The following is a 26,108-nucleotide window of genomic DNA, read 5'->3' as shown; positions in this document are numbered from 1 at the left end:
TTCTGTGCTGAGATTCAAAGTGTGTTCCCTGTGGGTGGCACCATGGGGGAAAATCCCCCTGGCAGGGTGGGACAGCAGTGACAGAATTTCCCTGAGACCTGGGCAGGATGAGTGCCACGAGCATCCTGCCAGTGCAATGGGAGTCATCACTCTCAGAAGGAATCTGGCCACCATGGGACCATAACAGGTGGCTAAGAAGCCAGACCCTACCAAAAGTTGGACATGGATATGGTAGGAAGTGGGGAGAAGCAAGAATGTAGCCTATGAGTTAGCACAAAGGATAATTTTTCTAACTTAAATTCTGGCATATTCTGTTTCTTATATTTGAAGAATGGAGGATCCACAAAGTCTCATATTTCTGTATTTTTTCCTACATTTTCAGAATTAAAAAAGAGAAAGTTTTGCCTAATTATGCCTGTAGAATACTACAGACACAACAATTAAACAGTGTGAAATTGGATCCTTGCTTGCCCTTTATCTTGGCCAGGGAACAGACTGCAGTGGAGAATCTTTTCCATTTTTCGCACATTAATCATATTTGTGGTTTGAAACATCCCAGGCAAATACTGTCCTTAGGGCTCCAAATATTTAAAGAGGAAATGCTTTTTGTTCTATACAGAGGCAGAAGAAGTTTTAAAAGCTTCTGCCTTTGCAAAGCAAACTGAATAGTGCAAGAGGCAGCAAATCTTCATTTTATAATATGTCAGGCTTGTATAATTGTTATGTTTGTAATAAAAATATGCACAATACGACCAACAGAGTTAATTATTTTTCCTGTTGGTGACTTAAACACCAAAGCAGCGTTCTTGTGTAAAGGACTGTTGTTAACCTGTCTAAAGTCTATTGCATGGACTTGTTCTCAGCAATAAAATACAATCACAAAGAATGCAGCCTCCCCATAAATTTACCTTTAGCCCTGTCCTCTTCTCTTTCTTCTCACTGATGCCTGAAAACTGAGTTTGCCTTTCTGCTTGAATAGCAGGCTTCTAACAAAGTTATTTTGCAGCCAGGGCTCTGACTGATGGATGAAGTTTTTAGGGCTCCATACCTGCAGCTACAGCACTTGCTACTTATGGTGGCAGAGGAGATGATAAAGACACAGGTCTTTTATTTATTCTCCTCCTCACCCTAATTTAAGGCCTCTCCCTCTGTCAGCTACTTGTCTCTGCCAGCAGTGAATCAAACAAGAACTTCCCTGGATATATTAAGTGTATCTGCACAGCAGTGTTGGCATTTGAGCAGCTCTGCAGCAGGCTTGATTCACTGCAAAGCAGCTCTGAATAAAACAGCTTTTTTAGCTCACAATCCATTTCAGAATAAAAGATAACAAAGCATTTTTGTTAGAAATAAAGCTGAGGGAGCGTGTCCTATATTAAATATGTCCTGAGGGTTGCATTTGTTTAAAAATGTCCAACTTGGCTTCTGGAAACTGAGCCTCCAGTGTTATCCCAGCACACAGGGCTGCTACAGAAGATCTCTGCAAGCCACAGCTCCTGCTGATCTGCAGAGCACTGGGACAGGGACCCACAGATACATGTTGAACATATTTGTACATATATCTGTGTGTGCACATATGCATTTCTATGTACACACACCTGCATGAAGGTAACAGCAGGATCATGGAAACACAGAATGGTTTGGGCTGGAAGGGACATTAAAGATCATCTGTCCTGGGGGCAGGGACAGTTTTCAGAGCTATCCATGCATATATCAGCAATTAATAAAAAGCACAAAAACTCCATATGCCTCTGCCTGGGGCTAAGGTATGGTTCCATGATGGTTCATACAAACCCCTGCATAATGAACACCACAAAAATACAGCAGTAAGATTTTGTTCAGGCCAAAACCAGCAAAAAACCCACAAATGTTCTTGTCATTGTCCATCTCTGAGGTGCTCCAAAAGGTAGCCACAAAATAGGAAGTTTTGTATGTGAGAGACTCACATGGTGGAGAATAATATTTAAAGCTGAGGATGTTTATTTTCTTGGGGATGTAAATACAGGAAAAAATGTTGTTAGCAAAGCCCCAGGAAGCAGCACTGCAGCTTTGTGCATGGAAAGTATGTGGAGAAAGCAGCAGCACCATCTGGTGTTCTCTCCAAGCCCCCAGAGAAGTTCCTGATCCCCACTGAGAGCTGTCCTCTAAACTCTGACCTCTTTAACCCACTGAGTGCCAAATGTATGAACTGTGATGGAAAATCTCCAACTAGTTTACATTTAAAGGTGTGCTAAAGATGGTCTAGTTTGCTGCAATTATGAAATTAATGGATTTAAGAGGCAGTAATCCCAAAACATAAATCAGAGAATCACAAGATGGTTTGGGTGGGAAGGGACCTAAAAGACCACCTTGTTCCAACCTCCTGCCTTGGGGACAGGGAAATTTCCACATGCCTGAAGCAGTTTTGGAAATTTCTGGAACAATATTTTCCTTTCCTATCAAACCAAGATTGCATTTCTTATCTTTGGTGAGAAGTCCTGCTTAAAACTGAAATTCAGACCTTGGATATAACCTAAATCCAAACCTCAGATATAAAACAAGTAAATATCCTTTTCAATCCACATGAAAATAAATATACATGGCTATTTAGAGAGAGCAGTTGGTCCTTGTGTTTAAAGATTGCTGAATTTCATTGTGATTTAGAAAGGAAGAAAGATAACCTGATACTCCATTCAAATTTCCTCCTGTCACTTTCTCAGCAAGTAAAAGCACATAGAGCTAGATTGGGCAAATATTCCAGGCATAAATAAGCCTATTCACAAGCAAATATGTTTGTTTGTAAGTCATTATGTTCCTTCACACATGAATACTCCAGGCAAAAAGGCAGGAACTTAGATGGAAGCAGGGTAAATGAATACACGCCTCCAGCTGCAACAGGGCTCCTGCAGCTGGTCCTGGAAAGTGGAACTTGTTACATTCTAAACCAACCAAACCTTGAAAAATACTTCATTTCAACTGTATATTTTGAAATTATTTGTGAGTTAATGCTCTGCAATAGGTTTTAAACAAAAAATCTGATAGGTGGAATAAACCAAACTCCACTCTCACTTCTCTCTGTAGCTCCAGGATCTCCCTTTGACCTTGCTCTGTGAGCAAAGGCAGGAGAGGAAGCAGCAGGGAGAAGACCAAGGACTGGTAGCTGCAAATGCTGTGTCAGCCCTGCAGAGAGGGGCTGTGGCACTTACTGTGGGGTAGGGGTGGGAGCAGAACACGGTGTATTTCCTGATGATGCCGTTCAGCTTCAGGGGAGGCAGCCAGGACACAAAAACCGTGGAGGCCGAGGCAGCAGCTGCTTTAACTCCAGCAGGAGGACCTGGAACTGGAGAAGCAAAGTGTGTTAGAGTGGCCCAAGGCAGATATTCAACCATCCCAGTGTAACAGAGAGGAGTTAAAAGGAAAAGGGGAGTGTGCTGCTTTGGTGGCTGTGCCCCCATGGGCTGAGATGGACACTCTGTGTCAGGGAGCAGCCTCCACACTGCCCATGCCATGGAAAAGGTTTGGGGATGTGATCCCATCCTTAAGAGGGGAGAAACTCTTCTTCAGAGGGTCCCAAAGCAGAACCTGCCACTGATGGTTAAACTTTTGTGAAGTATCCCCTCCAGCCTGTAAAAAATCATAGAATGAACCCAAGAATGGTTTGGGTTGAAAGGGAACTTAAATATCTTCCAAACCCCTGCCATGGGCAGAGACACCTTTCACTAGACCAGGTTCCACAGAGCTTCATCCATCCTGGCCTTGGACATTTCCAGGGATGGGGCATCCACTGAAAAACCTGTGTCAAGGCCTCACCACCCTCACAGTAAAAATTTTCTTCCCTAGATCCAACCTCAATTTCCCCTTTCAGTTTGAATCTAAATGCACACGTGAAAATATCTTGTCCATGGTCACAGAAATTGCCAAACACCACTTTATAATAAATGGCCAGCTTTGAACACACAACCCATGCCAAAGTGTTATAAATAATGCATATATGGACAGTTTAATGGACATCCAGAGCAGAGCTGTGAATTTAATGAAGTGGAGGGTAAATGAGCAGTTTGCACTGCCTGGTGTGACCCATGGCCAGCAAGTGCCACGATGTGTGAGCAGACATTTCCCCTCACAGAATCCTTGTCCCTCACCCTGCCCTCAGCAGCTCAGACCTCTCTCTGGCACTGCAGAATATCTATTTCTCTAATTACAGCAGCTATCTACATAATACACAATAATACAAAGTTATCACAGAGAAATAGCTAAAAACCCCTGAACCTCCTGTCTTAAACCAGTGGAAAAGGCTTCAGTTTGGAAATGCTAAAATCTGGCTATGTAATCTTAACTACATCCCTTTGCAGCCCTGCATTTTGGGAAAGGTTTCGATTTCATGAGCATATGCTGTTTTTCAAACACACATTACACTGTACAGTGTTCTCCACCTTTGGAAACACTCTTTTACTAATGTGCAAAATTGCTAGATTTATTTTCCTGCATGCTGGAATATCACATTACACACAAGCTTGTACCCAAACAAAACAAGGGCTACATTTAATATCAGAATAAATGGGTTTAAAATTTCCTGAAAAACATGCCTTGGGCCAAAATATTTGAAAATATATTTTAAAAACTGTGAAAATAAATAATTTGAAAGATATTATAGCACTGTGTGTGCTCAATATTTATGTCACATTATTAAAATAGTTATGTTGAATTGATAATTGCTATGTAGGTTATTAATGACAAAATGAAACAATTTTCTGAACTTTGCTCTCTACAGAACTACTGCTTGTGAGGAATCTGATATTTTTTTCTGCTTTCATGTAAAACTACCAAAATATTAAAATTTCTAGTGCAATTACCATTGCAATGCTTGATCAGCTTTACTTTCACAGAAGACAGTCATTGTGCAGTAGAGGTACAAAATCCCTTGTCCTGATATTTGTAGATAAATTCTGAATCTTTGCTCTACCTCATTTAAGCAAGCAGATATTATGCTGCTACAGAACTTTGCCCATAAAGAGAAGTCAGCCAGCCTGGGATCTAAATTTGCTCATCTTTTGTGTAAAAACAATGTGAGGAGACTCCCAATTTTATATTTGCATAGGTGGTCCTGGAAAGATGTGAGAAAATTGACAGCCCCCACTCAGTGCAACGTCTCTGGATGTGCATTTTCTATTTATAGTGTGCTGAGAGAGCTAATTAGGCATCAAGTGAGAACGTCATGATGATAATTGCATGCAAACCCAGCCCCTCACTGCAAAGGGGCTAATTCAGTTAGCAGCTCTATCCAATGCAGAGTAAATATTGATGCTTGACAGCATCCAACTTGTTATTTATACCCAGCTCATTAGAAATGCTATTTGCTCCTGCTGCTGAGGAGTGAAAGCTGGCTCTCCAGGGTAATTACCTAACCCACAGGAGGATTCCTTTATGGATAGCAATGTTTTCTGGAAATCACTGCAAATAGATGGATGAGGTTAATGCAATTTATTGTTAAATTAGGGTGTGATCTATAGGGACGGGTTCTGATGGTAATTGGTCATGGCTGTCGAGTGTTGAGGGATTAACCCAGAATTCATCCGGCATCTTCCAGTCATTGGGCCTATGTGGGAAACATTTCTGTGTTGCTGTTTGGTGTGAGACTAGCAGAAAGAGGCCAGAAAGAAACTCAGGAAGCCATTTAGTAAAATTTTAAACCCAAGGACCCCTGCACCTCACTGGGTTGGAGTCAGGCAGCAGCTTTTGCAGTGTTGCCAAACTTATTCTGAATACTCATATATTGGTCCTCTTTTTACTGCACTGCTGGGTTGTGCACATGAAAGCTGTGTGTCATTCCACTGTGTGTGTGGAAGTGTTTACATTTCCTTGGCAGGAATCCTGCAGAATCTCATCTGGCGCTCCACAGACCCTCACTGTTCTCTGTCCAGAGAGTAAAGTCATTGATCAAACCCATCCCCTGGACCTCATAACAGCTATCTCAGCATCAACTGAAGCATTTCTTACTAAACTGGGTTGCTTGGGCATCTGGAGAAGTTGTGGCTGGCTGTGGCACTCACATTCTCTGAACATGATTCCTTCACCCAGGGTTTTTCTCCTGGGAAGCGGAAAGGCAGCGAGAAAGGCCTCAGAGAAAAGGAAAACAATTCTTAACTCATTTGCTTCTCCTCTGTTTTGCTCATGTGGAATGTGTTTGGAGATTGTTTCATTGGATTCTGGTGTGAGTTGTTTTCACTCATTGGCCAATTAGGGCCAGCTGTGTTGGGACTCTGGAAAGAGTCACAAGTTTTCATTATTATCTTTTAGCTTCAGTAAGTATCCTTTCTGTATTCTTTAGTATAGTATAGTATTCTTTAATATAATATAGTACAATAAAGTAATAAATTAGCCTTCTTCTGAGAACATGGAGTCAGATGCATCATTCTCTCCCCTTGTTGCTGGACCTGCATTTTCAATAGCTGGGCAATGTGGTGCCTGCCTGATCCTGGAGGGGAAAATCCTGAGCCTTGCCAAGCAAACTAAAGGTATTTCCCCTCAATGCCATTGCATCCCCAGCCTTTCAGGCTTCAGTCATTACAAGCCAGCAGTATCAGGAGACCAGAGCTGCCTTATTGAATTCTCCCTGGACCTTTATTTAGGACACTGACTCCCAGAGCTCCCAGAAATATAAACTGAATTTGCACAATGCCATAAATCCTTTTTTTTTTTCCCATAATCACCAGGGCTAAAACTATGGTGAGAAGCTGAGGATTGCTTCTAAACAACTTTGCAGCCTTCCAGGGAGCAGATGTGGCAAATTTAAGATCAAAGATGGCCTCATTCTCCAGCTAGCAAGGCTTTGAAAAACACGGAAATAGCATCCTGCTTTCATGTGGAGGAGAACACTTTGTATTCCTGACAGTGCAAGTGAAATGCTAAAGCAGAGCAGGCAATTATCCTGATACGACAGGGCTGGGAACCAGCATTTAGATGTGCCAGATAATGGGGAGGAGCTCCAGGAACTTTCTCATTCTCCTTTTCATAAGCAGAGAGATTATCACCATTTTTCTTCACAGTACTGAGCAGCAGGGAGGCAAATGCACAGACTGTAGTGCATTTAAGGGTCATATGGCAAATAGATCAGAAATCTGAGCCTTGTTCTGTAACAGGGTTTAAATTCTGCACGACACAGGACTATTCCATTGCTGGCTGCACTTAGAAAAACCAAAATAAACCCAACTCTTGACTGCTGCCTGTTTGTTCATTTAGATATTCCACCTAAAATGCAGATCTATGCCAGCCAAAACACATCCACACATGAATTTACTCTGAACTGCCCTCATATTAAGCACACCACTTCTATCAAATCCTGCCAGTTTCCCAAAGGGAGCATTTACTATTCTGTGCCTTTTGCTTCTTAGTCAAAAAGATAAAATTGGAGATCTTTACCACTAGGAAAAAAAGTGCATTAAGGGGTCACCAAGGGCAATTTTTCATCCCAGAGCCCAGTCACCCACATCAACGGAACAAAGCCAATCAGAGCTCTGCTCCAAGGAGTACTGAGCATACACCTGGCTGGATTTCTGCTTAATCATTTCAGAATAAATGTAAACTTGCCAGATGCTGTCTGTGCCTCTCATGCCAATGCTCAGGAAGTTTGGTGTCCAGGGAGAGGAAGGAGAGGAGGAAAATCACTTTGGATTCAGGCATAGTGGGGCTGGCAGAGGGATTTGGTATTATTTTCCCTTCCTTCCTGCTGCAGCTTTTGCCTGGCTCTGAATGCCAGAGAGCTGGAAGCACAGAACTGCTGCAAAAATCCTCCTGCGGCACAGCCAGCCCAGATGCCACCTCTGACAGACACCCAGACCAAATTCCCAGCTGCAGGAAGCTTTCCTGGCATGGGGACTCTGGGGTCTGTGTCCTCCCAAGGTCAGGGCACTGCTGCCAGCCAAGGTGCTGTGTTATGTTCCAGGCTTGTTCAGGCAGCAAATTCCTCGTTTCAACTTGTTCATGTTGCATTTGCAGCACAGGAGCAGAGAGGGAATTTGTGACACACACTCCCTCTTGCTGCAAAACAGAGAAGCCCTTCAAACTGCATTTTGATCACAGCAGGGAAAAGAACTGGAAGAGCTGCTTTAATTTTTAATGGTTTATTAAATCAAGTGTCCAGGTGAAGAGGATGAGCAGCTTATTAGAAACTGTAAAGTAGAAAGAGACAAAACCAGAATGAATTTTTAAAAACTGGACATTTCTTGGATTATTTTTTTCTACCAGGAGGAACTCAAAAAAGAGCAGTATTTTTTCTGAAGTCAGCTCTCAGGAAAGGGGAGAGAAAAAGCTAGATAAACCCCATAAATACAATCACATTGAAAGGAAAGCTCATTTCTTGAAAGCTCATTTCCTATTATTTGCTTGAGTTGTTCCCATTTCCTTTGCTGATCAGCAGCAGTGTCTGACCTCTGGTGTCTAAAATCAGTATCAAACATTACAAGAAATCAAAGTATCAAGGCATTCCATACAGGATTCACTTGCTGGGTTACCCTTAGAGATATCAAGCCTGCTGAAGAAATTTTGGGTTGATGTCTTTAGCTGAACACCAACAGAGAAGTCACAGGAGGCCCCAACTGGGTTTTCCAGCAGCAGAGGAAAATGCTGCACCATTGATGTTACAAAGAAAAGTTTCCTCTCATGTAAAAAAAATGAAAAAAAGAGAATGGAGTTAATGATCAGATATGGCCTCATAGCAATAATGATGTGGAGGGCTTGGCAGCCACTTAAAAATATCCCAGATGTCCAGATTTTATTAGAGGAGGGTGGAATATCTTGTGTCCTAATTTTAGCCAGAGAAGGTCTGGGAGCAGAGATAGAAAGTTTCCAGTTCTAAGCTCTGTTAGGATTCCAATTAATTTATTTCATATGCCAAGGAAGTGCTTAAACTCACTTCAGGGCAGAATCTTTTGAGTGTACTAGAATTAGTCCTACTGAAAAATCCTCTACAGAACATTGTCCTAAGAAAATGACAGCAGAAATGTCCCTTCTTCTGAGGAATGAGGCACCTGTTTGGTGCACAGTTTGCCAATGTGAATGCTCTTTTCCTCTTTAATTTCCACACCCTTCAGGATGTTTAGATCCAGGATTTTGGGTTTGGTTTATGCTTAACTGCAGGTCTCTGTATATTCCACTCAAAACCTTTCCTGCCCTTAGTAAAAAGTTGTGAAGCTGAAGCTGAATATGAAACAATTTATTTTCTAGAACACCTTTCCATTTAGTTTCCTGGACAAAAGATTTAATGAATGGAACCAGTGTGAGGCATCAGAAAATCTCTGGAAAGTTTCATCAGGCTGTCCCAGGGTGAGTTATTGCTGAGCTGCCAGGAGGAGTACAGGTGAGAGATGAGCCTTTGCACAGCTTCAAACACAGTCTGAGCAATGTGCTCCCCTCCCCAGGGCCTGCCTGATCCCAGGCATGGAGACAGCAATGAGACACCACCAAGAACTGGGATGAGCAAATGAGGCTGGGCTAGGGGGAAGAAAAGAAGACAAAAATGATGGACAAGATGATGGAGAGAGAAGGAGGAGAAGGAGGAGAAGGAGGAGAAGGAGGAGAAGGAGGAGAAGGAGGAGAAGGAGGAGAAGGAGGAGAAGGAGGAGAAGGAGGAGAAGGAGGAGAAGGAGGAGGAAAACAAGGAGGAGGAGAAGGAGGAAAGCAAGGAGGAGAAGAAGGAGGAGAAGAAGGAGGAGAAGAAGGAGGAAAAGAAGGAGGAGAAGGAGGAGAAGGAGGAGAAGGAGGAGAAGGAGGAGAAGGAGGAGAAGGAGGAGAAGGAGGAGAAGGAGGAGAAGGAGGAGAAGGAGGAGAAGGAGGAGAAGGAGGAGAAGGAGGAGAAGGAGGAGAAGGAGGAGAAGGAGGAGAAGGAGGAGAAGGAGGAGAAGGAGGAGAAGGAGGAGAAGGAGGAGAAGGAGGAGAAGGAGGAGAAGGAGGAGAAGGAGGAGAAGGAGGAGAAGGAGGAGAAGGAGGAGAAGGAGGAGAAGGAGGAGAAGGAGGAGAAGGAGGAGAAGGAGGAGAAGGAGGAGAAGGAGGAGAAGGAGGAGAAGGAGGAGAAGGAGGAGAAGGAGGAGGAGAAGAACGAGAAAGAGGAGAAGGAGGACAAGGAAAATAAATGTGTAAGGCTTCTGACATGAACCAGATGTCCCCAAGCCCAGCCCGTCCCCAAGCTCCTGGAGCACCGTGTGACATTACTCCTGGCTCCTGTGGATTAAATCCCACTCCCAAGGGATTTAATCAGGCCTGACAGCCTTTGTGCTCAGAGAGAATTCAGGTTTGCTACGCTGGATCTACTTGACAAAAAGTAACTTGAAAATGCAGCATGTGTTTTGCAGCTCTCTTACATTTTAGATTTTACATTTTAGATATTTTTTCATTGAAATAAATCCATTTACTTCCAAGCACTGGGTGTCCCAAGAGCATCTGAGTCAGGACCTGGGTGCTCCAAAGTAACTGTTAAAGGACTTTAGGCTGATACCAGAATGTTCAGTGTTTGAGACACACAAGTCTAGAGCTGAGCAATTTCCATTTACTGCAATCCCTGGATATAGCTACAGCTAGGGCCAGGTGACCTTACAATGTATGGAAATTTTAGAATGAATCCCTTAATATTTAATTGGAAAAAATTAATAACTTCATTCACATAATTTTTTATTGCAAAAAAAAAGCACAGAATTAATCAAGTCAGTTAATTTACTGAACCTGCTCTCTTGTCGCTTTTGTAAATCTCATTACAAATACAAAAACTGGCATGTATATTCATATATTCACGAGTGACCAATAAAGTGGATGAACAAGAAAGGAAAATCCATTGACTAATTTCCTTGAAAACATATTGTATAACTCACATGAGAATTTACAAATTAAACATTATTCAAGTAACCTCATTGAGAGGACTGTGGGCATTTTTATCTGTACCATAAAAAGTCTTGATCCAGTTTTACAAAAGCATTTAGGGGATCAAAAAATACATTTGTACATCTCATAGTATTTTCAAGGCATTAAAAAGGTTAGGGACAAAACCTCCTCTGAATTTGGAATTTTAGTACTCCAGAAATAGATCAGTGCATGGCATCCTACTGAGGCAACCTGAAGTGATTATAATAGTTACAGTTACAATAAAGTGATTATGGAATATCACATGTCAGTGTCTGTGTATGATTAAAAGTTTCTTAAACTTTCAGCATTAGAAATTGAATTTTCCATGCTTGGGTCTAGGAACAAAGGTAAGCCATTTTGGTTCTTTATTTTGCTTTTGAGGGAAGAGATATTTGGAGGATTTTTTAATATATATATATATATACACATACATATATGTAGAGATATATGTATATACATACATACACACACGCATATATATATTTACTGAAAAAATATTTATAGTGGGATCTAAGTAATTTAAGACAGTTCCAGAACAGTTTCTCCTTCTTCCCCCATTTTCATAGAATATCAGAATGGTTTGGAAAGGACCTTAAAGATCACCCAGTGCCACCCCTGCCATGGCAGGGACACCTCCCACTGTCCCAGGCTGCTCCCAGCCCCAGTGTCCAGCCTGGCCTTGGGCACTGCCAGGGATCCAGGGGCAGCCACAGCTTCACCTGTGCCAGGGCCTGCCCACCCTCACAGGGAAGGATTTTTTCCTAATATCCCACCTAAACTTGTAAATTTTCGGCGTGAAGCCATTCCCTGTGTGCTGTCCCTGCATCCCCTGGAAATTGTCTCTCTCCAGCTTTCCTGGGGCTCCTGCAGGCCCTGCAAGGCCACCCTGAGCTCAGGCCAAAGCTTCTCCTGTGCAGGTGAACAATGCCAGCTGTGCCAGCCTTTCCTGCCAGCAGAGCTGCTCCATCCCTCTGCTCATCCTGGAGCCTCCTCTGGGCTCTCTGCAGCAGCTCCAGCTCCTCCCTGGGCTGGGACACTCCAGGGCTGAGTTTTCAATCTCTGCATGCCTGAGACATGTTTTTACATAAAATATTTGCCTGAGACAAACAAACATTTCCTGGAAGTGGGAATGGAAGATGCTTTCACTCCTTACCATCCTCCTTAGTGCGGGTGAAAATCTGCTCGCTCCTCACACCATCCCCAGCTCGGGTGAAAGCCAACACCTGGATGCTGTAGTTGGTGTATTTTTCCAAACCATCCAGCTCCAGGGATGGCTGGGTAGTAGTGACATTCTTTATCTCTCCCAGCTCTATAAAATAAAATGAAATAAAAAGAAAGTGGAGTTATTGCCAAGTTTCCTCTTCCAGGTGTTGATACCTGCTGTGGAAATCCTGGGTGTCCCAGACAAGGAACGCTTCATTATTACAGAACAGCAATAAATTATAATGAATTAAAAGTAATTCATTTATGCCCTGACCTCTTACCACTTGAAGCAGACCTATTTTTCATTTTCAAACTCTTTTTTTTTATTGCAATTTAAAAAAAATACATATGATGAAGAGAATTGAAGAAATTCTACAAGTAATGAGATTTTTCATAAAGAACAGATAACAAGAAGAGATTATTGTGAAACATCCCCTAAATAGAAAAAATGAGAACATTGATTATCTTCATAAAGATTTTCTGGTTATGAGAAAGACCATTTCTCATAAGGAAAATGAAGAAAATGTCCCCTTTATTTTAAAATATGCAGCAAGTGCTGCTGCAAAGCACTTGATAGCAGCAATAGTGGCTAACAATAGATTTAAACAGAGTAAAATCAGATTTACTTGCAGAAAGTTGATGCACTTCATATTAATCTTTTTTTGCAGCAAGCTAAGAAGTACAACCCATATGGCAAAAAAAAAAAAAGCTTTAAACATATTTAGGGCAGCAAATAAAGTTGAATAAATCAAGAAAATCCAGTTTTAAGCATGGCATGAACATCATCTTTTTCATCATGTTGTGAGACATCACATAGGAGCTTAGATGTGATAATATCCACACAGGATCTGATCCAAAACTACAGGCGTCACTGTAAACATTTAATTTCATGCCCTACATGTTTACATTTTTTCTGTATGCTTCTCATACATTCTTAATCTTTATTTTAAAGGAATTGGTTGATTTCCAAATATTTTTGAGGCTACCATTACCAGCAAGGACAACAGGCCTCTGGGTCACATTTCCACTCTAAATTCCCTTTTCCACACTAACAGAGGCCAGGATTTGCACACCTGCAGGTTAGAGTGAACTGTGGTTCTGCTGGATGAAAGCAAAAGAAGGGAGACAGCTGTGAAAAATCTACAGGGCAAGTAGGAATAAAGTCATGTGCATCTCAAACCTACTAATTTGTTTAGTTTACAAGAAAGGGCCACACGCGGAATTATCATCATGCAATAAATTGCAGATTAGTAAAACATCACAATTCTCCTTTGATCCTTTCACTCAGTCTCTGCTCTGGAGCCCATTTCCTCAGGAAGTTTATGCTAAGAGTACAAAAACACAACAGAAAAAGCTGGCATGGAAATAACAAGCTTTTCCCAGAGACATCTCCTTCTTTTGCTCTCAGCAAAAAAATTTCCTTCTTTTTTGCTCAGGAGATGAAATGCTTCCTATGAAAAAATAAGTGATAGTATATCAAGTAGGCAAAGGGATAACCAACCAAATTATAGTGAAAATCAGGTTTGGGCTGGTTTGTTCCAGATCCATGTCACCATTCTTTAAAAAAACCCAACATTCTGGACTCTGTACCTGAGGTGAAATTTGCTCAGGTTGTGTTGGGTACCATGAGAGGCCTGGGGAGTTTTGCAAACCCATGGTGGGAGCCTTCCCTGAGTCTCCTCCAGGCAGCTTTGCTGCTCTGTTCAGCCTCTAGGAAAACCTGCTCCCTCACAGGTAGACAAAGTTTTCTCTAAACCAAAAAGAAAAGGGAGTCAAATGCCTTCACACTAGAGAGAAAATTCTGTAAATGCCACATACAGCTTTTTCTTTGGCAATAGGTTGGTGTTTCTCACCTCCATCCAAGAGGTTGGCCCAGTAGATAACCCTGAATCCCTGCAGGATCCCATTCAGGGTCTCCTTTGCCAGTGTTGACCAGGAAATGGAGATGGTTTCTGGGGACGTGGCCGTGGCTTGCACATTCCCTGGAGGGCAACTGGGCACTGGAATAAGAGATTCACCATTTTAACACAATGAAAACAACTCAATATTCATCTTTTAGCTACCCTTTATTTTCCCCTCTAGCCCACCACACAATATTTAATTACCATTACACAATTTAACAATGCAAATCCTTTATTCTTGCTACAATCCACATGTTTCTGCAAGTGCAGCCGTTTTCCCTGGAATGACTTTTGATGTACTGTTTCCCTACTTGCTGACTTGTCTTTTAATAGGCTTTTTGTTGCTTCTTTTGAAATATAATTGTGTTCTGACACTGCAATGTGTATAACATTCTGTAAGCAATTTAAATATATTTTTTAAGTTTGCAGCCACATTTGTACCCTTTAATTTAGTGGAGGGAGAAAAAAGTGAGCACACCTTTAAAAAACATAGGAAAAAATGATCATAATATTTTTTTGCTGATATCTAAAAAAACTGGGAAAAATCAAACAAATCTAAGGCATTTTATGTTGCCCATTTAGTGTCAATCAATACAGCAGTATTAGTAACTGGCATTGCTTTTAAAGCTTGTGGCATATTTAATTCTAAGAGGGACCCAAAATTCAGTGACAACCAAAATAATTTCCAAGAAAAGCAAGCATGCTGGATTCTCAAGGGAAAAAAATCCCATTTATTACAATATAAAATATATGCCTGTGTAAACATGCTGACTTTTGAGGTCTTGCAGCAAGCTGAGCTTAGAAACATTTAGAATAAAAAAAAAAAGCTATCAGTCTTTCATGAATAGCCTGCCTCAAAATCTGTGGCTCTTGAGGATTTTAGACGTGTGATATTCCATTTTGTCCATGTAGAAGTCAGATTCCAAGCTGGCACTGGTTTCAGGACACTGATGTTGATTTACAGTAGCCAAAAATCTGACTTGCATGGCCTTTAGGATTATTATTTGCTGTTATACTCCTCTAAAATACTGAACTTTTTGTTTTGGATATGGGATCATTCTCTTTTTCCACTAGAGGACTCCCTCTCATTGTTTGAGAAGTACTTTTTATGCAGTCTGAAAAAAAAAAATCTATATTGTTCCTTGGATTAGAGAGGGTGAATTTTGCCTGAAACAGCAATGATTTTTCTGCCACTGGATATCTTTGAAAACACACATATCTCTCTTAAGACTGACAAGACAGTGCAGTACAAGAGCTCTGGTTACACAGCAGATTCATTTGAAAACAGCAGTAATCCAACAAAAAATACAATATTGCTTCACCTTTCAGAGTTTCACTTCCCAAAACTATGATGAGATCACTCTGGAGCAACAATAACATCACAACAGTTGCGAAAATGTGAACATCAGAGAATATGGCTTCTTAATGAAACTTTTGGTCTCAGTCAACATCATTCACAGCAGGATATATCACATTAGTAGAGTTATTTGTATTTACCTGGTAAAATAAATTCACTCTTGCAAGGAAAATCAGACAAGCTCATTGAGCAGGCACCTTTCTACCTAAAGACTGGTCTTTTATCATCCCTACTTTCATAAGCACTAATCAAACAGGAAATGCAACAAGATAAAAAGATGAATAAATAAGAAAAAGAGAATAAAAAAGAGAAAATAAAATAAGAAAATTAAGAAAAATAAGAATAAAATTAACAATATGTCCCATGAGAGTTGTTTGCCAAGGACCCACCGTCCTCAAGAGTTGTGGTGATGATTTCCTGAGAAGAAGGTCCAATCCCAGCCCGGTTACAGGCCTGCACCACCATGCCATACTGGGTGAATTTTTTCAGGTTATTCAGTGTATAAACCTCACTGTCCCCTGTGGTGTCAATGCTGATGATGTTGAACTGGAAGTTTCCCCCGGCGCTGTATTCCCGATATCCTATCTGGTAGCCACGGATGATTCCATTCTGCAAGTGCTTCTTTGGAGCCTGAGCAGAAAATGGAAAGTTACACATGAAGTGCACACATCCAAAGTCGTTTTCCCGAAAATCATTAAAAAAAAAGTTTAATTATTTTTTCCTACTGAATGCAACTCAATTTGTAGGCAACAATTCAGAAGTATATCCTAGACCACCACGCCATACTGGGTGAATTTTTTCAGGTTATTCAGTGTATAAACCTCACTGTCACCCATGGTGTCAATGCTGATGATGTTGAACTAACTGGAAATTTCCCCCAGCGCTGTATTCCCAATATCCTATCTGGTACCCACAGATGATTCCATTCTTCAAGTGCTTCTTTGGAGCCTGAACAGAAAATGGGAAGTTACACATGAAGTGCACACATCCACACTCAAGTTGTTTCCCCTAAAATTATTGAAAAAAAATTGACTTTTATTTTTTTTCTTATTGAATGCAAGTCAATTTGCAGGCAACAATTCAGAAAAATGTCCTGCACCACCATGCCATACTGGGTGAATTTTTTCAGGTTATTCAGGGTATAAACATCACTGTCCCCCGTGGTGTCAATGCTGATGATGTTGAACTAACTGGAAATTTGCCCCGGTGCTATACTCCTGATAACCTATCTGGTACCCACAGATGATTCCATTCTGCAAGTGCTTCTTTGGAGCCTGAACAGAAAATGGAAAGTTAAACATGAAGCGCACACATCCAAAGTCGTTTCCCCTAAAATTATTGAAAAAGAAAAATTTGGCTTTTATTTTTTTCTTATGCAAGTCAATTTGCAGGCAACAATTCAGAAATACTTCCTGCATGTGAAATAGCAACTTTTTTCAATCATATAATTTCAGGTGTGTCTTTTTCAAACCTGTGCTGAAAGACCTTTAAATGGTTCATGCATAGAAAAATCCAATATGGAAATACTTTTAAGTGTGAATTTATTTTGTTTTGTTCTCTTTTCAGGTGAATCAATCCAAGCTGATTTGATAAGGGTACATTTGCATTCCAGGCCACCATTCACTACTAATTGTTTTTGCCAGTAGCCCCCATCATTCTCTGAACCTTTAGGAAGGAATTTATTGATCTGTGCAAGGCAGTCACAGGAGTTTATTCAGTCCCATGCATTAGGAAAATTTTATGCTGTGCTTTGAAATATGCTTCTGTTCATTCAGTGTGTAGTGTGGAAAGATGATTAGATAATGAGTGCTGAAGGCAACAATGATTTGGAAAGCAGGGATTTGCATACTGAATAGCTGCAAAGTATCTGGCATTCAGGGATATGGACAGCACAAAATGGTTGGCCATAATTATGTGCCACATTTCTCAGTGCAAGGCTCCCTGCTCCTGACTAGTGGAAATCATTTGTGTGCTCTGCAATATTAAATGTGATCTAGTGCAAAGCAGAGATTTTCTGCTGTGGGAAAAAGCCTGTCATTGACAGCAATACCCACAAAAATTATATTTAAATAGTAATGGACTAATTTCCATATATGATAATGTTCCTGCCTGATCGTCTATCTATACAAGGCATAATTAGTATATATATTTTAAGTATATATATTTTAGTATATATATTTCTATATGCACTTTAAGGAACAGTTTGTAATCCAGGAGCAAAAAATCTTTTTGCAATCCTCCAAACCTCTTCCAAACTCTCAACGGATGCCCTCAAGCTCATCTATCCCACTGGCCCACAGAAAAGGTCTTTATGATGCAGTTTATCAGCAACGGGTTGGACTGGCAAAGGCAGCAATTTCTGTTGCCTCTATATCCCATTAAATCTCCTGAGGAACAGATTCCCAAGAAAAACACTCATTTCTGCCACAGGACTTGCCTGTTTTGGGGAGTTTATAGTGCACTGGAGACAATAAAACCAGGGTGAGGTTTGCCTTTCATCCACTACCATCAAAACCATAGCTCTGCAAAAGCCAGTCCCCTCTCAAATTTAAAATGTGTGTCACTGATTGATTGAACAATCTCTTCAGATGTTTCTTTTTCTCCCTCTTGCCTGAGAAACAGACACAGAACTTGAAGTGATGATATAATTTCAATTTCCATTGTATTACTCTGATCAGATGTAGCTGATTAAATCAGCAGATTCAGATCTTGAGATCCTTGTAAGTCACATGGCAGGAATAAGGATTGTGTTTTGGGAATCTAAGAGTATAATTGTGTCCTGTTTGAATATTTCTCTGGGCTTTTTGGTCAAAAGCTCCCCAAGTGCTTTAGAAACATACAGGTCATTTTATTATCAGAACCCTTTTTAAGTATGTTACCTACTCTGGACAATTCCATGGCTGTGTGATCTTTGAGTGTTTGCAGAAGGAGGAACCTTTAAGCTGGGGGTGGAAACTAAGGTCAGATTGTCATTGTTGTTTGAGTTCAGATAAATTCATAGAATCACTGAATAGTTTGGGTTGGAAGGGACCTCAAAGCTCATCCAGGGCCACTCCTGCCATGGCAGGGACACCTCCCACTGTCCCAGGCTGCTCCAAGCCCAGTGTCCAGCCTGGCCTTGGGCACTGCCAGGGATCCAGGGGCAGCCCCAGCTGCTCTGGGAATTCCATCCCAGGGAACAATTCCTCATTGCCAAGATCCCATCCAGCCCTGCCCTCTGGCACTGGGAGCCATTCCCTGTGTGCTGTCCCTGCATCCCCTGGAAATTGTCTCTCTCCAGCTTTCCTGGGGCTCCTGCAGGCCCTGCAAGGCCACCCTGAGCTCAGGCCAAAGCTTCTCCTGTGCAGGTGAACAATGCCAGCTGTGCCAGCCTTTCCTGCCAGCAGAGCTGCTCCATCCCTCTGCTCATCCTGACTGACAACAATTTGACTTCCACACAAACAGGCTGAACAAAGCAGCCACAGCAGCCCCTTCACTGGGAATTCTACAATTATACTTTCTCACTTTGAATTGGAATAAAATGACAAACTTCGAAATTTTCATGAACTTCTTCATAATTGTTTTAAGTCAAGAGATTTTTTTTCTTTAAATAAAATATTAAAATTTTACTTTTTTTTTTTTTCCCCCACAAGGAAACATTATACAATATAAAACAAACTCCAAGTCACTTCAGGACAAAAACACTAAAATGTTCTGCTTCACAAAAATTCCAATGTTCCTTGTAACTATGATCTGAAAACTTCATTTTGAGTTGACTTTTTGCACATATGATTCATTTGATAAATATTCCTTCTGGTGTATAGACACACTTTTGGTAGAAAATTGAGTGAAATAACTTAGTGTTCTTGGGGAAAAATATTGTGAACCTTGTCAGTAGCCATAGAACATTATGAAAAAGTAAGTTTCAGTCCATACACTTTCTGCTTTTCTCACAGAATTCAATATTTTAAAACAGGGTATCAATGACTTTCGTAAAGTATGACATTCTTTAGTTTTGTGTGTGTGTGTAAATAGGAATAAAGAGGAAAAGGAATACTCCCCATGTCTAAATTTAATGGGCTCATTTACCTAATGTAAAGAAAGTACTACATGAAAAAAATGAGTATTTTTATACTCTTTTCTAAATGAGTATTCCTCTTTAATTCCCATTATCTCTGCACCAGTTTAAACTACCAAAAAGTGCTGAGTTTTATCTACCAGCTCAGTCTGAAATCCAAAGTCTTATGTGGACACACAGATATTGGATTAAACAAATCACAGACCAACACAACTTTGCTTAACTGGGATATTCTAGGAGTGGACTAAGACAAAACTTTAAATGAAGATTTACAGCTGCAGCAAGCTGCAGAAATGGGATTTCATACAAGGTGAAAGATAATCAATGTAGTATTCCCTGCTCCTTTTGCTGGTTTTGACACTGTGTTTTAATAAAGTTTGCCAGCTTTAAATATAACCATGGTTTTCACCACAATCCTGTTTGTTCAATGTCATCATAGCCTTTCATGGCTAAAGCTCCACGTGCCTCCAAAATAAAACCTACCAAGGTCAGGTTCTTTTCTTGTTTTTTGGCTTCCATGACAACATAGGATTGATCTCTTCTTTATTCTTAATTACATTTTATTAGACACTCAATGAGTGCCTTCTGCACAGCACTGTAGGGACCTATCCAAAAGTCAGGATTCAGCATGGAACCGAACTGGATTATGTCTGTGGGACCATCTTAAATTTCCTTGAGTAATGAACCACAACTGCTCTGACCTGGAGAAAATGCAGTAAATCAAGGGAAGTAAAGGGGCTTGCTCCTGGTCTGGGACTTCTCAGTAGGGAAGAGAAGATTTTTTAATCAGCTTAGAAATTGTCAGTCAGGAAGTAACTCTTCAAGTAAAGGTAGGACTACACAAGCTCTAACCCTGCCCAGTGACTTCACCTTAAACTCATTCCAAATTGTGAAAATCCATCTCTCCCTTCAGCTCATGAGACCAGCTAATGAAGTATGTACTCAATATATAACTCATTTCTGTGAATATTTGTTATATTATATACTGAACTTTGCTTGACAAGAATTCTCAAATCCAATTCCAAACACGATCTTGAGAACACAACCCCAGCACCTCATTTGGTATCCTTCAATATCAGACAACACCCAGAGCCCAGGACACACTCAGTTGTAGCTGAAGTGTCCTTGAAGTACAAATTGAACTATATTTTAGGCAGTTATTGAAATGTAGGGGTGGGAATTCTGTTTGTCCTGTAGCTGCCTGTTCACATCTGCATCTATCAAATTTAATGGCAGAACTTCACAAACAGCAGCTATGAATTCCAGCAATGGGCCAGTGGTGCCCATCTTCTCTTGCTGCTTTTAAAAACATTCCCCAAATTGAACTTTCTAAAAAAAGCAAACAAAGCCTTTCAATCTGCCTACCCATAAATCCATAAAAACAAATTCAGGCATAGAAGCTTGAAAATTACAGTTGACTTGATCAGATAGTCACAGCTCTTAAGTGGTTTAAAAAGAAAAAAACTATTAAGAATTTATTTCAGTTGTTGAGAATCACTGTGCACCCTTGCATGGCTTCAAAAACTACTCCCTTTGCTCTACTGACTGTGTGTTGGATTTAAATCCATGTCTTTAAGTTCATTCTTGTGTTTCACTCCAGGTAAATCTGTGACCACACAGCTTTTGGCTTTGGAAACCATTTGGTGAAAAGCAACACTGCTACAAATTGAAGATGTGGACAAGATCCAAACATCAGCATTGCAGATTCAGAAGAGGTTCTGAACCTGCCTTTTAACTTAATGGCTTAAACCTACAATATATTCATTATTGTGCAATAAATAACCAATCACCCATAGTTATTAGGTTAATAAGCAGAACCTCACTGCTCCTTTCTGAATAATCCATATAAACGGACATAATCCACATCACCCACATTTGCAGGAGTAATTAACATCCATATATAAATTAATCATTATTATTATTATGCCACTTCAGCTCTTAACATTAGACATTTAAGAATTGTAAATATATGGAATTATTAACACAATATACAAGCAGTATATATCACAAAACCATTTAAAACATGGTTTAAGTACCTCTTGTATCATACCAAAGCATTTAAAACTTTCTGTTATTGTCAAAATACTGGGAAAAACCTAGAAAACTTGAGTCACATGACACACCAGATTTTTAAATTATACCAGCTGATTATATTTTTATATTAATTACTCTTCATCAGTTCTCATGGACTATACTAAGACAATCACACTACTCTGTCTATGCAGCAAAAACCTGCAAGAAGAAGATCCCACTGGTTCCAGTGGTTTCTGGGGAAGTTTTGCCCAGAACCACAGTGAAATGTTGTGAGTGTTCATTTACTAAACATGTGGCCTTATCTCCAAAATCAGAAAAAAGAAGAAAATGCAACCAGCTGTTACTTTTACTCTCTAGTGGAAGGCTTTCTTTGCATGATGCCCCTTTCAGTGGCAAATATTTTAAGATATGTTGGCAAAGGCATCTGCAATGCCTCTCCTAAATAAAATAACCAAGGCTCAGTTGTTTTAATACTCCTCTGAAAGCATCCAACTACTGACAGAGCCTGTCTTGTCTTGTGGATGTGGGAGTATTTACCTTCCAGGTGACTCTGATGCTCTGGGAAGATATAGGTTCAAGCTGCACATCCTGAGGTGGACCATCAGGGGCTGGAAAGAGAAGGAAAATGCATCAAAAGTGGCCCTCACAGCCCAAGGAATTCAGCATTTCACATACAATTCAGCATTTCACCACCTTTACACCCCAGCATCACAGAGGTTGGAGTCAGTGCCTCATGGAAAACTTCACCAAACAAAAGCAGGGCCAGGAATCTTCTGCATTCAGGTATTATCTCTGGCCAATAGCAAAATACACCATGTGCCAAAACATACCAAGCTGGTAAATAAAATGAATAGAATAAAATGAATAATAGTGGTTTTCTTTGCTAGAGATACTCTCACAGTGCTGTTTCTGCATAGCTGGAGATAGGCAAGGGGAATTCTCAGCAGTCACAACCCTGTGGGTGATGGAAAAGCAGCAGAGTTCATTTTAAGCAGGTGAGCCAGAAGCTCCTAATCCAGACAGAAAAGCAGCAGAACCCCTTTAAATCAAGTGAGCCAGGAGTTCCTAATCCTGCTTTAAATTGTTGCAAAATTTCCAGTGGGATCCCCTTTGTTCACTGGAAACTGAGCACATTCAGTCCCATATCAGGTATTTTACACAAAATCCTTCACACTTTACACTCTCCCCCTCCCCAGTAAGAGTTCCAATCTGGAAATCAAACAAAAAAATAACTTCTAGGTGGGAAAACCTTCTTTCAACTCTTCCCTGAGCCAGGGAAACTTTCATGGACCATCAACATGGTTCTAAAGGTGTGCAGGAGGCTTTAAATGTGAATGAAAAAAGAAGGAACCTCCTTGTCAGCTGGGCAGCTACAAAGCAGATCAGGATCAGCTGGGATTGAACAGGGAGATGTGCATAAATTGCTTGCTCAGCGAGGTAAATCACTGCAAAGGAAAGATCTGAGGAGAGGGATGGAGCCACCTCGAGCTGCTGCAGAGGGTTCCCTTGATGCAGAATACAGCCTCAGTAAAAGGTATTAAATTAAGTTTAATAGAAGGACAAAGGAAGGAAAGCAATGAAAAGGGTGAGATGGGGCTGTTAGAGGTGGAGCAGCAATAAATGACAGCTGTGGTGAAAAGAACCAGAACATTTTGCTTTAACTGATGAAAGCAGAGACACAGAATACAGCCTATAATATGTTTAAGTTGTTAAATATGCCCTATTCTCTGCCATTCCTGACTGTCCTTCATATGGGAAATTTCCAAAGCTTGAAAGAACTTTATTTCCATTCTTCTTGCATTAACACAAAGGAAGGAGAAGAGGAAAAAGTCCGCCGCCAAAAATGAGATCTCTATGAACTTTTTGAAGCCTGGCCTTGATTCTGTCCTCCTGTTGACAAAAATGAATGCCACTCCTCTGGGGTACCTTATAATGTAGTGGAATTTGAGCCAAGCATTTGATCCTAAAAATGGGATTTAAAATCTGCCCCCAAAAAACATGACTTTTCCTCAAAAGACTCCAATTTTTTTTTTCACAGACCTGAATAGTCCAGCACACCACAGGGAGATGTTAAATAAGAAGTCATTTGTTTTACATACTTAATGTCATACAGAGTTTGTGGTAAGGACATAAAGAAAACCCAGATATCCCCATTTCCTCTATTGATTTCAGTATTAGGCAATGGCCATGATGCTTCTTTTTATCTGACAGGCATTGGAGCAAGTGTGTACTGGCATCTATTTTCCAACACATGAGCTAATTGGGGTTGCATGGAAAGAAAGATGTGGTCTGCAAGCTTTGAAGTTGTTCCATCCTTACCTATCTTTTTGCCACAGAGACCTTTTACAGGTTTCTTTTTAATAGCGACATTTCTTTGCAATATATGATACAGAATCTGCCCCCCTTTCCAAGTTGCTTGGTTTTTATCTTGTATTTCTTGGACCTTTATTTCGCTCCCTGCTCATTAACTTCTCTCTCATCCCCTGGACCCATGCTGTTCCCCACTGCCTGCTGTAAAAGCAGGGAACAGAAGTAAACAGTGATCAAAAAAAAAATGATGTACCTACACTTTGTGCATCCCCTGAAATAAAAACCCAGGAGAAAAACATCACAAACTCTGGCTAAGCCTGACCTCCTCCCTCCCAGTCCTTCCCTAGATAGATCAGTGACTTTTGAATACAGTTCCACACTGCTGGTCTTTTTCTACCAACGAACAGCTCCTCAAAAAGACAGCCACAAAAGGATCATTTATTCTGAAGCCTGGTTACAAAGAACTGAATAAAATGTGATGTTAAGGTTCCACCCTGCTCATGGGGAAGCTGTTTTTTTATTCCAAGGGCAGCTGCTGATCCTGACAACTTAATTACCAGTCAGGAAAAACTTGGCAAGTAAAAACCATTCCAAGCATGGGCGAATAAGAGAGCATAAGAGAGCAGATCCAAGACCCAGCCCTCTATTTTGCACAAGGAAGGATGGGCATTTTGGGGTTATAGATGACTCTGGCTGGAAGAATGGATAGTCTCTTTTCTCTAGTGATTTCACCTTTTCTTTGCACAAAGGAAGAGAAAATTTCTGATCAAAAAATAAGTATTTTTCAAACAAACTGTTCACTGTTAAATCTGTTCACTGCATGCTTTTCTTCTGCTGGAATGATAAAAGAAATTCAACTTACGTTGTCTCCAGCTTATTCTGCTTTCCACTGTGAGCCCTTGTGTGCTGTTCCTACCCAGAAAGTCCCTTAGAACCAAAACCATGTTGTCCTGACAAGGACTGTGTTTTCATTGTAGGAAATTCCCAGAGAAATTTAAGTGGGAATTACACAGTTGTGTTCATAGGAGCTGAACTAAAAATCAGTCTCTGGGTGTTCAAATCCAAGACCAACATAAATCTTGAAAGAGAAAGGGAATTTTCACTGCCAGGATACTGTCACCATGTTGTCATCTCTAAATCTCCACAGAAGGAAGCAGTGGTGACTTATCAAAAGGTAAAGGAAGGCAGAAATTCTATGAACACAAGAGTGGCTCCAGCCACCAAAGGGAAAATGCCCACACAGGACTCCTGGTGCTGATGCAGGAGAATAAAAGGTTAAAGGTAAAAATAAAGGTCAGACTTGATGACCTTGGAAGTCTTTTCCAACTTAGATGATTCTGTGATTCTGTAATACACAGAACAAAGATCAGGGGGATGACACTAACAAGTGACAGCCAAGAGACTGAAATAGAGGCCAGAAAAATGAATGGTAGGAGGGTTAAGTGAGGGAATATTCAAATGAAGGTTGGGTTGAGTGAGGGAATATTCATATGAAGAGCTGATTCATGTGAATCAACATTCTCAAAAGGGAGAAATTTAAATTAGTTACCTACATTAATATCTAAACATGTAAGGAAAGCCACAATACCCACAGGGGAGGCACTACCACTAAAACCAGGATGTTACTGGTTGAGTTGCCTCACTGTAAATGCAGGTATGTTATTCCCAACATCACAAGATGAAAATTTGGAGCACAATGTCTTCTTTGACCACTAGATGCCACTGAACAGCTTTAATTACAGCTCTGTACAATGAAATTCCAAAACTCTCAATGTTCCATGGGAATGACTTAGTATACTGATACAGCCGCAGCCGCATAAACAGCATTTCATGCAATGATTCCTGACATCAAAGAGAGATAATTCCCTCGGGATTTAGAGGTTGCAAAGCCAGGTCATACCTGCTTCATCAGTGGTGATGGTGAGCTCGTTGCTGGCCTCGCTCTTGCCGATGCGGTTCTTGGCGTACATGCGGATGTTGTAGGTGGAGGACGGGTGCAGGTCGATGATGGTGGCTTGGTTTAGCTGAGGGGAAACATCTCTGGTTCTCTGGACAGAATCCCAAGAGTCTGATAAGAAATATCAATAGAAACAGACACATAAATGGTGGTGTTAATGTGGGTAATACAAGCATGACGTTAAACTGTTTCATGCCACTGCTGTGTTAATCCAGAAAACGCATTTTACTCCAGGCAAATCCAGCGATCCCTCCCCTTCCTGGACAGCACTCCTGACTGCTCTAGGAGTGCTGCTGAGAACAACGGGATCTTAGCTCTGGGGTCATCAGCAAATCCACAGAAATAGCTCCTCTTTGAGGAGGTGCTGAGAGCAGAAAAGATTCCCCAGTTTTTTAAGCGTGATTTCTTACCTTTGGGGCATTG

At 40.8% G+C, this 26,108-nt stretch overlaps 1 protein-coding gene across 1 annotated transcript in view; it reads right to left on the bottom strand.

The window, feature by feature from the left end:
* The window catches only part of DSCAM (DS cell adhesion molecule), a 119,542-nt gene extending 93,757 nt beyond the window's left edge, over positions 1–25,785 (bottom strand). The window contains exons 1-6 of the mRNA XM_031064924.1: positions 25,629–25,785; positions 21,956–22,026; positions 15,717–15,957; positions 13,923–14,069; positions 12,020–12,175; positions 3,183–3,316 (exon numbers count right to left, since the gene is read on the bottom strand). Of these exons, the coding sequence (XP_030920784.1) occupies positions 3,183–3,316; positions 12,020–12,175; positions 13,923–14,069; positions 15,717–15,957; positions 21,956–22,026; positions 25,629–25,698 (819 nt within the window). The 5' untranslated portion in view covers positions 25,699–25,785. The remainder of the gene's footprint in view (positions 1–3,182; positions 3,317–12,019; positions 12,176–13,922; positions 14,070–15,716; positions 15,958–21,955; positions 22,027–25,628) is intronic.
* Positions 25,786–26,108: the final 323 nt, after the last annotated feature.

The sequence above is a fragment of the Geospiza fortis genome, unplaced genomic scaffold, assembly GCF_000277835.1.
Source record: "Geospiza fortis unplaced genomic scaffold, GeoFor_1.0 scaffold233, whole genome shotgun sequence".
Classification (NCBI taxonomy): Eukaryota; Metazoa; Chordata; class Aves; order Passeriformes; family Thraupidae; genus Geospiza; species Geospiza fortis.
The sequence above is the reverse complement of the archived record's forward strand: the minus strand, read 5'-3'. Positions and strand labels throughout refer to the sequence as shown.